Source organism: Hippocampus comes, unplaced genomic scaffold (genome assembly GCF_001891065.2).
Source record: "Hippocampus comes isolate QL1 unplaced genomic scaffold, H_comes_QL1_v1.1 scaffold76, whole genome shotgun sequence".
NCBI lineage: Eukaryota > Metazoa > Chordata > Actinopteri > Syngnathiformes > Syngnathidae > Hippocampus > Hippocampus comes.
Window position 1 is genome coordinate 3151751 of NW_017805277.1, and position 16556 is coordinate 3168306.

Genomic DNA, 16556 nt, shown 5'->3' on the forward strand with positions numbered 1-16556 from the left:
TTGAGGTTGTACTTTGGGGTAGTGTAGAACCGCTTCTAAAATTGTTTGTAAGAGCCGTTTAATATTTGGACCTTCTTGTGTTTTGAATTGTGGTCACCAAAACATTAAAATACACCTGAGTATGCGCGCAGTTCAGTTCTATTCCACTGCCACTGACGGACACTCTCTCAATGTGAATGATCATGCATTATTCTAAAAAAAGAAAAAAAAAAAGCTTGTGTATTGTGAGTATACCTAATATTGTGGCCAGTGAGTGTATTTCTAAATAAAGACAAACACGTTAGCTCTTAATGGCCTGTGCAGCAGATGGCCTGCTATAGATAACGATCCAAGCTATGTACTGTAATCTTAGCTTCAAACGATGCTGTAACCGAGGAAGGACGGGACACACAAAAAGAATACTTTTACAGGCTTTGGGCCTGATGATAAATAAGTTTCAAGCTTTAGAGAATTACATCTTAATTATAGTTCGAGAAGCTGCATTGTTGATCAATATCTGTGGTCAAGTGGTGCACATTGAAGTGTGTGTAGACGAGCAAGTAAGCGTCATGGTAGTGAGGAAGGAGTCTGCTGCATTGTAAACACGAAGATCATGTCACGCTGCTCTTTCGGGCTTCCACTGTTTATTCAGCTGTTCTCACCTTCCATCCAAGCAATTAGCCCCACCCGTGTTGTACTGCTCAGACAGAATGGGTGGAGGAAGGTCCTGATCAGATATTCCAGATTAGAACACAGACCTTTTCATTTATGGTGGAGTTAAGACCATGTGGAGACAGATCATGTCACGCTGCTCTTTCGGGCTTCCACTGTTTATTCAGCTGTTCTCACCTTCCATCCAAGCAATTAGCCCCACCCGTGTTGTACTGCTCAGACAGAATGGGTGGAGGAAGGTCCTGATCAGATATTCCAGATTAGAACACAGACCTTTTCATTTATGGTGGAGTTAAGACCATGTGGTATTGTGGCCCAGATGCACCAAGAAAGTAGCAAAGGGAGTGTGAGTGGATAAAAATTACACAACTCCATAACGAGTTGCTAACTCAGTCATCCCCTACTTTACAAGAACCCCAACATTGAAATTAAGCAGGCCCAAAGACACCACATGGACATTAAACAATAGTTTGTTGTTTTAACGAGAGAAATGATCTGGAGAAGTTTGGCTTGGGTTTTTCCCCTTGTGCAAAGGAAAAAAAATGTTCGACATGTATTGGTTCTCAACAGAAATAGAGGGTAAAATACCAACAATCATATCTTGGAATTTCTTAATGAGCCCTTTCAGATCCTTAACAATATACCACTAATATGATGCTTTGAATCCTTTGAAATATACAAGAGAAGTATCCTTAAAATAGTATCACAGAAAGAACCTCCCGTGACGCCCCACAACCCAAAGCAGTTTTCTCTCTCGTTTTTAAAATAGCCTACTGGTGTGCATGAACGATACCCTTTTCTTGCTCGGCGGTTCCTTTAAATTGCTTTTTTGCATTTACTTTGAGGTGAATTGGCAGATTTGAGTCGTTATGTCAGCGTAATAGCCATTCTTTTACATGAGTGGAGTATGTTTACTGGGGCCAAGAAAGGCTTAACAATAAAAAGAATCATCATAAAAGTGTTTTGCAGCGTAACCAGAGCAACACAATATCTGAAAGTGAGTCCAACGGCTCTGTAGTCGGAATCTTATTGTATTTATTTTCACCAAATTATGTGTTAGGTCTGGGCTGCAGAAATAAAATTCATGAACTGTGTCACAGAGGTACTGATTTCACAATGTTTATTATTGAGGTTGTACTTTGGGGTAGTGTAGAACCGCTTCTAAAATTGTTTGTAAGAGCCGTTTAATATTTGGACCTTCTTGTGTTTTGAATTGTGGTCACCAAAACATTAAAATACACCTGAGTATGCGCGCAGTTCAGTTCTATTCCACTGCCACTGACGGACACTCTCTCAATGTGAATGATCATGCATTATTCTAAAAAAAGAAAAAAAAAAAAGCTTGTGTATTGTGAGTATACCTAATATTGTGGCCAGTGAGTGTATTTCTAAATAAAGACAAACACGTTAGCTCTTAATGGCCTGTGCAGCAGATGGCCTGCTATAGATAACGATCCAAGCTATGTACTGTAATCTTAGCTTCAAACGATGCTGTAACCGAGGAAGGACGGGACACACAAAAAGAATACTTTTACAGGCTTTGGGCCTGATGATAAATAAGTTTCAAGCTTTAGAGAATTACATCTTAATTATAGTTCGAGAAGCTGCATTGTTGATCAATATCTGTGGTCAAGTGGTGCACATTGAAGTGTGTGTAGACGAGCAAGTAAGCGTCATGGTAGTGAGGAAGGAGTCTGCTGCATTGTAAACACGAACCGTGCACTTGGCCCGCTGTGGCGTACAGTTAACTGGAGGAATGAGCACGCTATGAATGGCTTCCTCTGTGTGACAATGGCTGCAGCTGGTCAGAGGTCCCTACTTTCGACAGGCTGCACTGTGTGTGTATATGTGCGCTACAAAAATTATACTGGAATGTGACGATACTCCAAAGACAAAAATAATTCAAGAGGCTCTTTCAGTAGACAAGCCTTGAAAGAAATCCCATCAAAAGGAGGCACTAATGTGATGCAGTGGATCAAACAGATGAAAGCCATTTGCAATGGTTAGATCCTATTGGCAAAGTTGAGATGATACAGACTTTTTTTCCCCCCAAAATGAAAGCTTGTGTTAAGTTCTGGGAGAAGAAAGAAAATTGGATGGTCTGTTCAACCAGTTTCCCTGCTTTGAAAAAGTATTTATACCACTTGAACATTTTTACATTTTTTTGACCTTACAAAATAATCTCGACTGTATTTTGCTCAGCATATGAGAGCATATAAAATCTCAATAATAACAGTGAAGTTTGTGTTTGTCCATCCATCCATTCTTTAGTGTGGCAAAATGTGAAAAAGTTTAAGGGGGATGAATATATTTCAAGAACATTTCCTGCAGATCCACGGACTAATAAGAAACAACACAGAGATCAACATTTTATCGTTTTATTTCAACATTTATAATCTGCAAATTATTGTTTTCATAATATTGCACTCACACACATTCTTGACTCCTATTATGGTTTATTTCAGAATTCGAGCCAGAACCTTGATTGCAAGAATGAGAGACAAGTCATAGATGACCAATTCAGAAATAGACTTCTAAAATAAATACTTTACAGAGACAATCCATACTTTTTACAATGGGCGTCTTCCTCAGAGAGACAGCGGGTACAGTCACAAATTACAGCTGCAATGTGCGTACTTCATAAACATATTCACAAGCTTACATGAGATGAGAACCCGGATATTGCCAGTGACCAAAATAGCATAAATCTGTTCCCGCATCCTCCCACTCGAATCAACAAACTGTATTCCTGAAGGATTCCCTTATTCTCCAATCACAGATGTTGACCACGCATACTTTTTCGAGGCAAACCTTGAAACAGTTTACATATCTAAGCTACTTTTTATTTTTCCCTTTAAAAATAGAAAGTCCCTTTATTGAAGAATGGCACTGACACCGAAAGAATCCCACCTCACAGGTATATTTGAAAAAGTTGTTAAGATGGCACCTGATTGAGTGAACAAATGTTATTGGCGTCAAATGAAAATGGTCTCATCTGTTGTAGGTCTTCTTGATGCAGAGCACCAGTTACGTGTTATGCCTCACAACCTCAACTTGTGAAAACAAATTGTTGGCGTCACCATGATGGATCTCGCTCCAAATTCAAGGCTAGAATTCCCTTGCTTCTTCAAACTGCTTGTGGTAATCCTCTTCCTGAGGGTTGTCGCGACACTTTTGTCCGTTGTTTGGTGGTCTTGCCTCATTATAGCGACTCCAGTCTCCTTTGCATATGATCCAGGGCAAGATGTCCACTTTGTAGTGTAGGTCAGCCGAGAACTCCGTACTGATAAGATTGGGTGTTCCGGCGCCTTTGCCTCGTGTAATGAGCTTCATGTTGTCATCGTAGCAGCAGTGCTGTGCAGCCAGTGTGGTGGACTCCAGTGTCAGTATGGAGCGAATGCAGTAGCGGGCCGTGGGCTTATAGATGTCCAGTTTCTCTTTTGGCCCGCTGGCATCTTTCCAGCGGAAATATCTGCGCGAAGGAGCGTCGTGCACATTGGCAGTGCTATACGCTACGTCGGTTGGGTATGAACAAGGGCAGCTGGGAAGGTCATTGGCCACCTTAGTCATGTATTTCTTCAAGAAGTCGCTCTTGCAGTTCATCCATCGCTCGCAGCTGTCTGTATCTAGAAAATATGGAGACACTTTAAATCGCTGAATCTTGTTGCAGTAGTGGAAGATAAAAACATTAAGTACATATAATGTTACAGTGCGAGACCGCAACATAGAATTGATGAAGTGATTCTGACAGAGTGGGAACATTCAAATGACGGATGGACGGAGTACTAAAAGAGTAGCGAGAAACATACCAACACCAAAGAGCTCAGTGGCATTGAAATCATCTGTTCCTGCAAGCAGGCTCACTTCAGTCGCTGCTGTCTTGAAGGCATCTTCAATACCTAAGTAAAAGGTGAAACAGATTATCTACTGGCCTTTAATACTGAATGTACAGCGTTGACCCCGGCATTAGGCAATGTAAAGACAGCCAATACAAGAGCAAACTAAAAATAAGGACTTTATTCGAATTTTTTTCTCTCACATGTACAGTTCTAATAAAGTGCCCAGCGAGTGTGAAGTTATCAAGTCAGCCCGATAATGCTGACATCAAGTATTTACCTGGACAGTTTGGCATATCACATGTTCTGGACTCAGTGGCAGTACACGCGTAACCACAAGACCTGGTTCTCTTCTGGTTGCCATTTCCACAGGTGACACTGCACAGTGACCAGTTACTCCAGTCCCCCTCCCCATCCATGTAGTCTGAATTGGAGAGAAAATGATGAGAACGCTGATGTAGGCCACATGCTGAACTTTAACTCTATTAGCTTGCCTCACTAAGACTTTGTATTAAGTTGGGTGCCACATGAGAGGGGAAGTGCGGTGTGGGTTCAAGATTCTTTTTTTTTCCTTTTTTTTCCACGGAAAAAAAACTTCCCAGATGAGCTTTTCTGTGTGAATTGTGTTGTAACAACTCATGGATGAATGTTATACAAATAATGCCATGGCAATGAGCAGCATGCGCATGTGTGTGTGCGTTGAGTCAGTGAGTGGAGTAACAGACTAGAATTAAGCAAATTCCACCAATGATTTAAGACATTTAGGTCTGCGTTTCCAAGTAGAGGCACACCCTGGCCACCATTTAGTTGCTCTATCCGTGATTCATCCGATTGAAAATGGAAAGTGAATTTGCAAGAAATCCTCTTTAAGTCCAATTATCGTTGAGCACATGGCGGTAATGGGCATACATGGAAACGGTTAGACTCGCCTCTTCGACTGCCGGAGTCCATCTGAGCAACCGCATGCAAACACAGATCTCACTGACATGCTTGTCTGGAACGCAGCGCTCCATCAATGAGGAGAATTAATGTGGGCATGTTGGGATGGAAGTATTTCTGGCCAAGGTCCAAACCCTCTTATGGACTACACCCCCACCACTTGCCATCTGCCGCTCGTTATAAGCAGATAGACACCCAGTGTTCCTTCTTTGCCCTTTCACTGGCACATTAGACAGCAAGTGAGACCCGAGACCACATTTGAATACTGTTGTAATAATTCCTAAATTTGGAATCAGCAACTTGTTGCTTGAGGGATGTCAGTTCCTTCCAAAGTGCTGCTGAGTGGCCCTCAAGCAAGGTACCGAAAGCCCAGATGCATAGGACATGAGCGCCCGTTTAACTCTTCACATTCAACGGATCTTGTTTCTGCAAGCGTGTATTTCTGGCCTATGTGCAAAATCAATTTCCATATAAGAAAGTACTGATAGACAATGGTAAATTGTTCGGATATTGCTGACAGTATAGCAATACATCGTATACTGTTTATATAGAACACAGACTGCGTTTCACCAGGAAGATTAATCCATCAGTACCAGGATATATGATCAACTTTGATATTCTTGTCATTTTGTGGGTTTGTTTTTTCCCGAATCGGTACATATATGTCATGTTTCCGGAAAGTTCCAGACAGCATTGGGAGAGAAAAAAAATCCTGGAACCGTGCCTTATACTCTCCAGAAATTGACCCGCACTGACTTCACAATTCCGAATTCCGAGTTTAAATCTCAGAGAGATCTGAAGATCGGCCAGTTCCCTGCCTGTTTGTGTCACTGAAGTAAAGGATAAAACGAGAGTTGACGACAGTGATAACCTAGAAACATTAGACATGGACATGGGTTTGACAGGAAGATACTGTAAAGTCACACGCCTAACCGCTTCAGTAAAAGTGAGAGCAGATGAAGTGACATTTTCCACAGCAGCCACATTCTTGTTCCACCGCATTGGTTTGGGCATGCTATGACTTGGACTGAAAGCATACTGCACGACAGTGAGTGTAAATCCTTCCACAGCTGATTTATGTGCGGGGTTACTCTTGGAGAGTCTTTTGGGGGGTGTGGCAGCCCAATAGTGCTTTTGGCAACCATTCCTGTCGCTCAGCTTTGATGATAAGAAGCATTTAAATGGTGTCACCTAGCGAGCTCGACACTGTGGAGGAATCTGTCTCATAAGGGTGTTAAAAGCTTTCAAGCAAGAGCTGCCAAAAGCCTGTCTGGGGATAGCAGCACTTGTTATGGTGACAGCCTGAATCAGCAAATCTGTAAATTATAGATTTTACATCAAACCATGGCCAAATGCGGACATGCTAGACCATGAAATTCACTGTAAATATTCTTTGTCAAAGCCGCTGATGTGCTTCTCACCATATTCCGTTTGGGGTTTGCCTCTGTCTCCTGTGCCTCCTCTCCGGTCCCAGTCCACCGGCGGCCTCAGGAAGTTACTGTCCTCGCCACCGCTGTCATGCTCCTCCGCTTGAGTGGTGGAGGAAGTGCGAGGCCACCAGTTTCTCCAGTTAGGAGAAGCCCAGTTGGGTTTATTCTCCTTGCGGTGGCCTTTTTCTGGCTCGTGTGCCTCCAATCCATCCACAACCTCAATTGTCACCTTCCATAAAAAGAAGAAAGGCAGTTTCAGAATCATGCTGACTTCTCTTTTCTTGGTAGGTGGCAGGAGCTCAATCTGTAAGAATTTGATCTGGGCGTCGGACAGATGCTGGTTCAAGAACAGAGGACCCAGTAGATGGAGCGTGAACATTCGGGCTTGTTGCGACCGCTCCCCAATCTCGCCAATGAGATTGCACAATGTCATTCAAGGTGAAAATGTAATTTCCCCTCAGGCGAATCTTATTAAAGTTTCCTCTCCTCGACCAAACGGGTCAACTGGGTGCAAAGAGGTGACACCTCCTGATCGCCATGTCCCCCCATCCCCAACTTCCCTCCCCCTTTCTGTACAAACACATGTGCCTCCCAGATGAGCTAGGACCAGCACCCTTGCCCCTCAGCCACCCTCCCACCTCACTGGCTCTCTCCACCTAAACACAAAGTTCAAAGGGCCCCTCAGCCTCCTCCAGACCATGAAAGCCAGATGAATCCCAGGATCAAAGATCCCCGCCTCCTCCCCCTCTTCTCCCACAGCCTCACGCCCTTGCTCGATTGGTGGCTCCTCTCTCTTCCCACATCTTGAGACGCTAATACACTTTGTTCGCCCTCGGACTTAGTGGCGATGCTCGCAGGAAAATGAAGGGACCCCCTTGCTAGATTAAAACAGGAGAATCATTTCAACATAGCGGTGGTTAGCTGGCCATCTGCACCCAGAGGAACTTATGGATGAGGCCTCGCCACAAATTTACATAAGCCGCCAGCTGTCTTCCTGCATGAGGCTGAGCAGCGGGGTATTGCTGGCAAATGTCTGCCTTTCAGTTGTCATTATGATGGACATGAGACCTCCAAGTCTACCCTTAACTTCACTCCATCCCAGGAAGCGGGATAGAGGGGGAGGCAGAGGAAGGCACGGAAGAAAGGGGGGTCAGTGATGTGCCCCAAACTATTCTCCATCTTCCTGCTCACTCTTCCTGTCCTGACTGCTTGGGTAGCCATGTCTTACAAGTCAGTGAAAGCATGAAAGCAGCGGGGCAGGTGCACAGTCACACATGATCACCTGTATGTTGGGATTCTGTCCATTGATATCAGCTTTGGAGAGGTCAGGGAAATTCTGCAAATCCAGGATAAAAGCCCCAGGGCCATCTTTGTGGACGTCAGTGCCAGTGCCTGGCGCCCACGGCAGGGCGGAGGACCGATGGGTAAAGCGACGCTCCGCACCAGACCGCCAGGAGTCTTCAGGAGTCAGTTGGCCCAATGAGCTGCTTTTTGCGTGGATGATGTTCTGCCAAAGGGGAGAAAGGAAAATATTTTATTGGTTTGTGAAGCCCTGAAACAAGACAGTTTTACTATCCTTTAAACGTCAGGTGTGAGTGAGAAAAACAACCTCAGAATTTGTGACTTGGCATCTGCACATCGAACAATATTAGGCTGATCTCCCATGTTGACAAGACATTCATGTGGACATTACCAATGCCATAAATATCTCTCAACTGTGTGAGCTCCAAACAGCGGAGCCAGAAATTGTAGTCTGCTTCAGCCAAAACATAATCTGCCTAAATCATCTGTCTAACAACTGCTTTCAGTGTCTGTTGGACTGAATGCTTATCCTGTTTTAACCCATAGAGAATGGTGATATTTTAACACAGTAATTTGCAGCGCACACGTATATAGCATGCGCCGATGCTGGCCGAGAGACCAACTTGGGTGAAACTGATGGTTTTCCATTGCAGTGTCTGCATTGAAAACCCATTGCAACATTTGCAAAATCATCATTTTGGGTTTCTTGGAACCAAAGGAGTAAGTAGGTGCATTTGCTCAACAGTTACTTCTTAATCGGACAAACGGTCACAGATATGGCGGCACAAAATAGCGCCAAGAAATCATCCCGCACCGTGTTATCTTTGTTTACGCTTCATTTCTTCCACCCCGCTGTTTGTGTGGCTAGGTCTGAAGCCTGAAAACATGGCAACAGTGCTGTACGGTTGCGGTGGCCAGTCACACACAAAGTTTTAGCTCGGCCGCATTGTAGTCACCATAATAGCCTCTGTTGGAGCTATTTGTGTCCAACCAAGGTGCATTCTGGGCCAGTATAGGTACTATGAAATGAGCTTGTACAGCATGGATGGAATGTTTATAAATGTACGTGTACTGTAACTTTTATTCTATTGTGAAGGGAAATGTTCAACTCCATTAAACCAAGCTTACTTTACAAAGAGAGGCAGATAAAAGTAGTGATTTAAAATGATTAGCAATAATTCATTGCATTGTTTGGTCAATTATATTTTGGTGTTGTTTTATAGAATGTGCAGTTAACTTCCAATGGACAGACGGAGGACAAAATGCTGCTTCTCAAGCAGACGAACCTGATGCCAAGAAGAGACTGACGTTTTGTGGTTACAATGTCTTTGCCTTAATACGTATCTCTATAGAGCTGTGTTTACCGTATATTTACTTTATGTCCAAGTACTTGACCTTTTTGTGACAGGAAAACCACAAGTCCTCCTTAACATACTGTATTAGAATTACATCCAGTCTTTCCACACTTCCAGTGAACAACCTCTTATCACTGTCAATACTGTAAGAACGGTCATTTAGATTCTAAATGTGTTGGAATTGGATCCAGATGAGACCTTTAGACTTTAAGTGAGCCTGAATTATCATTCCCATCCCCACAGTAATAACTAGGATGAACCTTCCTTCCTGAATTTTGTACTTTATAAGACACTGTTCAACAGTTTGCAAATCAGAGAGAATAGTTATAGTAACAGTACCGGTATTCTTTTCTACCTTTTTGACAATCAAGATTTCTATTCTGCTGTTAACTGTTTTTCTTCAAACATGAGCAGACTTTATGCTTCCGACGCAACTGCTGTAATTTCATCAAACAAATTGCGTCACAATTGCGTCATGAAACCAAACAAGAGTGTTTGTGGGTTAAATCCTTCATTATCCAGTGTAATCGGAACCAGACGTCATTCTGTTGTCAGATGCTGTGTTACATGTGGCATACAGAGGATCTAATGCCACTTCCAATTCAGATGATCTCATGTCAGACGTTAAAGTATTCCCCTACTTCCCATGCCACAGTCGTGTCGTACCAATGTTTAGCTTTAATACCATAACGCCCTTCGATTTACGCATGGCTCATCTCAACTATTTTGCAGACAGTAAACTGGGCATTTTGGACAGACTGTCAGTTGTTGATGCAAGCTGTAAAAACTTTAAGTAAAAGCAATATTTAGCAAATTTACTGTACAAACTAGATACATGATGGTGGAAAGAGTGCTATGTGTGGCTCTAAAACTTTCTATAAGCACGTACCCCCTTTTTTTATCATTAACATTTCAATATTAAATCAATACAATCAATACAGTTGAGTTGAGAATATTAAATCGATGAAGATGGCAGTGAATTTGAAAATACTGTATTTTATCCTGATATTGATTGCCACCTTTCTAAAATAGCTTTTTTTCTGAAAAAAACACAGACACACAAAAAAAAAACCCAAATATTGAATGTATGTTTAATTTTAGGCACAAAAAAAAAATACTTGAGCCATTATGCTCGGACAATACCTTCATACTATAAACATTCACAAATTATGAGAAACTGTTATTTGAATAGAAATTAACTCCTAAATTATTTTCAAAATATTGTTTTATTTACTTTAGTATGATGTTTTCATTCTCAGGCATTTGGCAATAGACCGTAATTGTGACCTTCAACCTTTTCAGAGTATACTTTTCAATGCCGGAAAAGGTGGACACCAATGTCTCTGTTAATGCAGCATGCTGGAATGCATCATTCTGCATTATTAGGTGTGGAATGAAAAGTATTACAGTCTTATACAAATAACGAAAAGGGTTGTAAACTATTTGAAGGAACTAAAGTAGCTTTAATTCACAAGTACAACTGTGATGGGCCAACCGCAAATTATATACACATTCAGTATTTCAGCAAATAGCCAAAAAGCCGTAGTTGGAAAATATGAGCGAATTACTCATAAGAAAGGAATTACGTCTGAGTTGTGTAACCTCCATCACTTCCTGATCGTGTCAAAATGAGCACCGCTCTCTTTTCCATATGAGCCTCAATGGAAATTGAAAGGAAAAACATGTTGTTTTCTCATTTGTCTTTAATATAGTCCAGAGTCAGAAGCATATTAAAAGTGGTTTAAATAAATAAATATAGAAATAAAATGAAGAAAGCAAAATTCAGGCTACACTCCACTTGCCATCAGTCTCGTGCAATCCTCCTCAATGAGCTGTGCGCTTTAATTTGGAGATCAAAAGTGACACACAGTCCCTCAGTTCATCTGGGCCCCCCAGGGTGTCACCCTCAAACTCTCAAAAGCCATGAATGAACACATGCACACACAAGCCACCCTCCCGCACACCCCCTTACTCTCGCTCCTGTTCTTTTCCCGCTTCCCTTTTTTTCACTTTGTGACGGCTGCTTAAAGGGGCATGACTCCATTTTCAATTGGGAACAAGTCAGGGGGCCATCACCCCCCAAGCCCCCCTCCGGGAGGTTGGCAGGAAATGAAGGCAGTTGCACACTGTGCCAGATGCTTCTCAACACTGCACTCACGTAGGCGGAAAACAAAACGATCTTGCCCTATCACACGAGTCACTCTTTGGGTACATGTGTAATGAAGTACTCATCTAGAAAAAAATACACAAAATAAAATTGGAATTAAAATCTTTAAGATGATTGTTAAGTGCAACAATTGAGGCAATACAGTACGTTTGACTCCAAAAAAGATACAAATCAGGAAACACTGCCGGAGTTCTGTTCCGTAGCCAAGGGGCACTGGGCCGTGCCACAGCATCAATGAACTTCATAGCAGTGCAGCAAATGTGCAAATCTTTTGATTCCTCTCCAAGCTGTCCTTTCTTGTTGCATGAAAAATGTCACCAAAGCCTTTTTTCTTTGAGACATGCAGCTCTGGCGCCGCCATGATACCCATTCTTTTGTTTAGACTCACAAGAGCGTGAGATTTGACCAAGACTTGTGAGCGCCTTGACGAGATTTGGTCGCTGACGGCAGGGAGATGTGTTGCGATGCAACAGATTGCTAGTGAAAGAGGGTCTTTAACCCTCCTGTTAACGTTTGTTCCACAATATCACGCCTCCATTTTAAACGCCAACACCACAGGTGCAGGAAGCCACATTCTGTCATTGGTGCTTCTCTGAATGGCATTTTCAATCTGACACCTTGGAATGACAATGCACCTCCTGGGTTGTGACAAGCCTCTCTCAAAGATTACAAAGATTACATCATCGTCCCCTGTGGTGGACCACTGGAGCATGTCCACACGGTGGAGCATGTATGTGGGCACAAAAAATAACTATAGCAGATAAACTCTTTCATTTGTATATTCATTGATTTTAACACGGCTAAAAATATTGATGACAGAGTGAAGAAAAAGCAAAGGACATTTTCAAAAGGATGTGAGTAGTTTGTGCTATATATATTTATTTTTTGCAAGGTGGGGCAGCTCCCTCCGCCCTGCCTGCCCAATCAAACAGTTGGCCGTGTGTCAAATATTCCACACATTCTTGAAATATTTCCTCAGCTGTGCATGTCTTCACATCCAGCTGAACATAGACTTGCTGTGATGGTACTAGCAGTGAAGCAATGTTATAATACCATCCGTAAGTTAGAGGAACCATTATTTTAAGTCATTCAGTGCTATTTACCGTAAGCTTTTATTGGTGATGGTGGGGGCAGTTACCACTCCATAGGTGATAAGTACCTATCCATCATTTGGGTGTGAAGAAAATAAATGTTCGGCTGCACGCTAAATATATATCAACAAGTAGCTGGAGGATGCGAAACACTCGCGAAAAAGCCTGTTGATCCCAGACCTGTCTTAACCTCTGGGTCAGGACCGGAGGTTCTACTGGAGTATGTGTCCTTTCTACTGCTGCTAAAATAGATTCGAGCATCTCTTGAGAGGTGACATGTTGACATATGTTCCCCTTGTGAAATTTGTTTGGGGACATGTCGTTATGTTCTAAACTTCAAATCAAACAAAAAGTTACCCTGTGTTCAATTACAAACCTTTTTTTTTTTTCATCAGAGATGCAAATAATTTATTTCTCGATGAATTTTATGCACTGATTCTGAGTTTGCCCTCGTTTTTTTTTTCTAAAGCACATCAGTTTTTCGTATCAATAATAATAACATCCATTCGTCTCCATTCGTCATTCGTCCATTATCTGATCTGCTTATCCTCACTTTGGAGGCGGGCGTGCTTGAGCCTATCCCAGCTGTCTTTGGGCAGCAGGCGGGGCAGGCGGGGAACACCCTGAACTGTTTGCCAGCCAATTGCAGGGCAAGAACAGACAAACAACCATTCGCACTCATAATCACACCTAAGGACAATTTAGAGAATTCAATCACTCTACCATGCATGTTTTTGGAATGTGGGAGGAAATCGGAGTTCCTGGATAAAACCCATGCAGGCATGGGTAGAACATGCAATCATAAAATATGTAATATAGTAACATATTCAGATTTTTTTATTACTTAAGGGCTAGGTTAACATCATAACTATATATATTCACTATGGCATCTCTCCATGCATACGTGCTTGTGTGCGATTTGGTTCCATACCTGGCAACCTCGGCTAATACCTGCCCTTATAAATGATTACGATTCTCCTTACAAAGCAACAAAAAAACGGTTTACCGCGCATGTGCACATCATGCTTTATCAATCCGACCGTACGCAGTGATGAAAAAAAATATACGACTGAGGATTACTTTTGCTGGTTTGCCATGACAATAGTAGCGATCGACAACGGCATTGTCGTTGGCTACCAGCAGGTGAGACGATCTGGATTTGAGCCAAAATGGTCTTTGTGATATCGTTTCACAATTGTTTTTTTTTTCCCCGTATAAAAGTTTTAATACGCCGTACATGATTTGAAATGATTAAAAAAAACGTATAAAATACGGGGAAAACGTACAAGTTGACAGGTATGTGGTTCACAGTGTGCAACACAAATATTCAGGAAAGAGTGAGTAGAATTCATAATGGGATTATATTGATCTTAATAAATGTAGAAAAAAAAATAATCAATGTGAACTTTCTATGACTCTGTGGTGGCTTCAGCCATCCATTATGGCTTAGTCTACTGGTCAGGCAGCATCTCAGCCCAGGACAGAGAGAGATTGGAGCGACTGGTCAGGAGGGCCAGTTCTGTCCTGGGCTGCTCCCTGGACACTCTGGAGGAGGTGGGCAACAGGAGGATGCACGCTAAGCTAACAGCTATGATGGACAGACCCTCACACCCCCTCAAGGCCACCCTGACAGCACTCGGCAGCTCCTTCAGCCACAGACTGATGCACCCACAAGAAGGAGAGGTACCGCTGTTCGTTCCTGACATCCGCAGGAAGGAGAGGTACCGTCCCTCGTTCCTACCGACTGCTGTCAGGCTACTGAATAAACACACCTGAAAACCTGGACTCTCCCCCACTCACCCATTGTAAATAGCACAGCCACCTTGTGCAGCATGTACGCAAGTGAATTTATGCTTATATCTTATATTTTGTATTTTTTATACTGCATTCTTTACTGTGGACAGTTCATTTTTTTTGTTGTTAAAAAAGTTATTTTGTGCATGCAAATACTTGTTTTCTACTTTTTCTACTTTCTTCTCTCCAAACTTTGCTCTCTCTCTCTCTCTCTCTCTCTCTCTCTCTCTCTCTCTCTCTCTCTCTCCCCACAGTATAATGATGCTGCACACACAAGTGTTTGAGGCGCAATACTGTGGCGTATAGAAGCCAATTGAAGTTGAATTTCTGCCTGGATCTGCGGCGGTTTGCAAGACAAAAGAAGAGTGAGGGATGCATTTTTAGGGTCCAACTCTGACCCGTCTAGCTCCTCACCCAAAACGACAGTGATGTGTGCATGATGACAGAGAAGTGCCCATGGCAAGCATTTAACCCCCCAGGACAACAACAGGGGGTGTGTCTGCCTTGGGTTTGGAGGGGGTGACCCCTGACCCTGCGTGCTCACTGACTGACTGCCATCCCCGGGGGACACCCTCGCTTCCGTGCATGTGTCAACACTCTCATATTTGATCAGACCCATCTGTGAAGACCCCCACCATCACCGGACTTACCTCGCTCTGATCCAGGCTCAGGCTGACGTTGGTCGGCGGCAGCGGGCTGCTCTGGAGCACAGTGATGTGCAAGGTGAGGAGGAGAAGTCCCAGGAGCAGCAAGAGCTCTGCAGCCAGCCGCAACATCCTCCTGACGCGGCCGCCCTTTGGAGCCTCAGAGGTCGCAGCGGCTCCGCCTCCGCCCGGTGCAGAGGCTCCGATCTCCGGATCTGCCGGGGACGAGGAGCCGCAACACCACTTCGGAGCCACTTCGGGAATCAGAAATGCAAAAAGTGAGGGGAAACGGATCGACGCAGTCCCCCAAAAGTCCAAAGTTTACTTTGGGTAAAGGGTGGTAATGCAGATCTGGCGGACTTGTCCCTAAATAAACAATGAATTGTTTGCACTTGGAAAGAAACACACGTGTGCATCTGCTGGTTCGGATCCAGTTCGGGCAGCGGGCTGCAGCATCAACTCCTTAATTCACACTTTCGTTCGTCCTCAATGCCACTTATGAAACGTTTCCGCTTTTGTCCGCATCGTGCGCCATAGGATGGCTTGGCCACGCGACGAGAGCCGTTTGGATCGGAATCAAACAAGTTTCCTAAAGATGTCTTCGACCTCTTGAGTCCACGCTCGCGTGCTGCGCTCGCTTCAAAAAATCCTCCATAATGGTGGCGCGGTGAGGAAGAGGAGGGTGGGGGTGCACGTAGAAAGAGGGTCTCACACCTCAAGGTGTCCGGCAAGAGGAAGGGGCTCAGACACAGAGCAAACTCGCATGGCACGTTTGACTTAAGGGCTCTTGAGTGACTTTTATACCGTACACCCACCCCACCCTCCTCCACGAGGCGCCCTCCCCATGTTAACTCTTTGAGCCCCTTCTTGGCTCAACTCAACCTCAACTCAAAACCAAGTAGAAATCACATTTTCTTCCTTTGGGACCTTCTAAAATGCTTCGTGGGAAAACTACTTCAAGCAGTCATTATCCAAATTCACATGCACGTGTCTACTTGAACCTCTGAAAATATCAAAACAATTGGCAGTGTATTTTCGATTTCATAGCCATTAAGCCTTTTCCTCCCTATAGACAAAGACTATTCTCAACTCAACTCAACTGTATTTATAGAGCACTTTCAAACAGCCATCGCTGCATACAAAGTGCTGTACATGGATTGAGAAAAAGCTGAACGCCGCGTAGTGATAGAAAACTACGCTGTCACTAAAATTCATATGCTCAACTCTACCTATGCCCACTGAATATTTGGATTTTTTCGGAGTTGAGTGTTTTTTTTCTCTCACTCTTAAAAAAAAGAAGGAAAAAAAACCTTAACATCGTCACTTGGTGTGGACATCTCAAACAAG

General features: G+C 43.3%; 1 protein-coding gene across 2 annotated transcripts; it reads right to left on the bottom strand.

Annotated features, from left to right (window-relative positions):
* Window positions 1–3013: 3013 nt before the first annotated feature.
* ism1 (isthmin 1) lies at window positions 3014–16001 on the bottom strand. Of its 2 annotated transcripts, XM_019870696.1 has the most exons (7): window positions 15618–16001; window positions 15216–15463; window positions 8139–8363; window positions 6848–7085; window positions 4768–4911; window positions 4461–4550; window positions 3014–4277 (listed from the first exon to the last, which is right to left on the bottom strand). In XM_019870696.1, exons 2-7 carry the CDS (start codon window positions 15339–15341, stop codon window positions 3760–3762), a joined length of 1341 nt encoding a protein of 446 aa, XP_019726255.1. In that variant the 5' UTR covers window positions 15342–15463; window positions 15618–16001; the 3' UTR covers window positions 3014–3759. The 2 variants fall into 2 exon arrangements, with proteins under 2 accessions (XP_019726255.1, XP_019726254.1); XM_019870695.1 differs by having other exon boundaries at window positions 15216–16001.
* Between the last annotated feature and the right edge of the window lie 555 nt (window positions 16002–16556).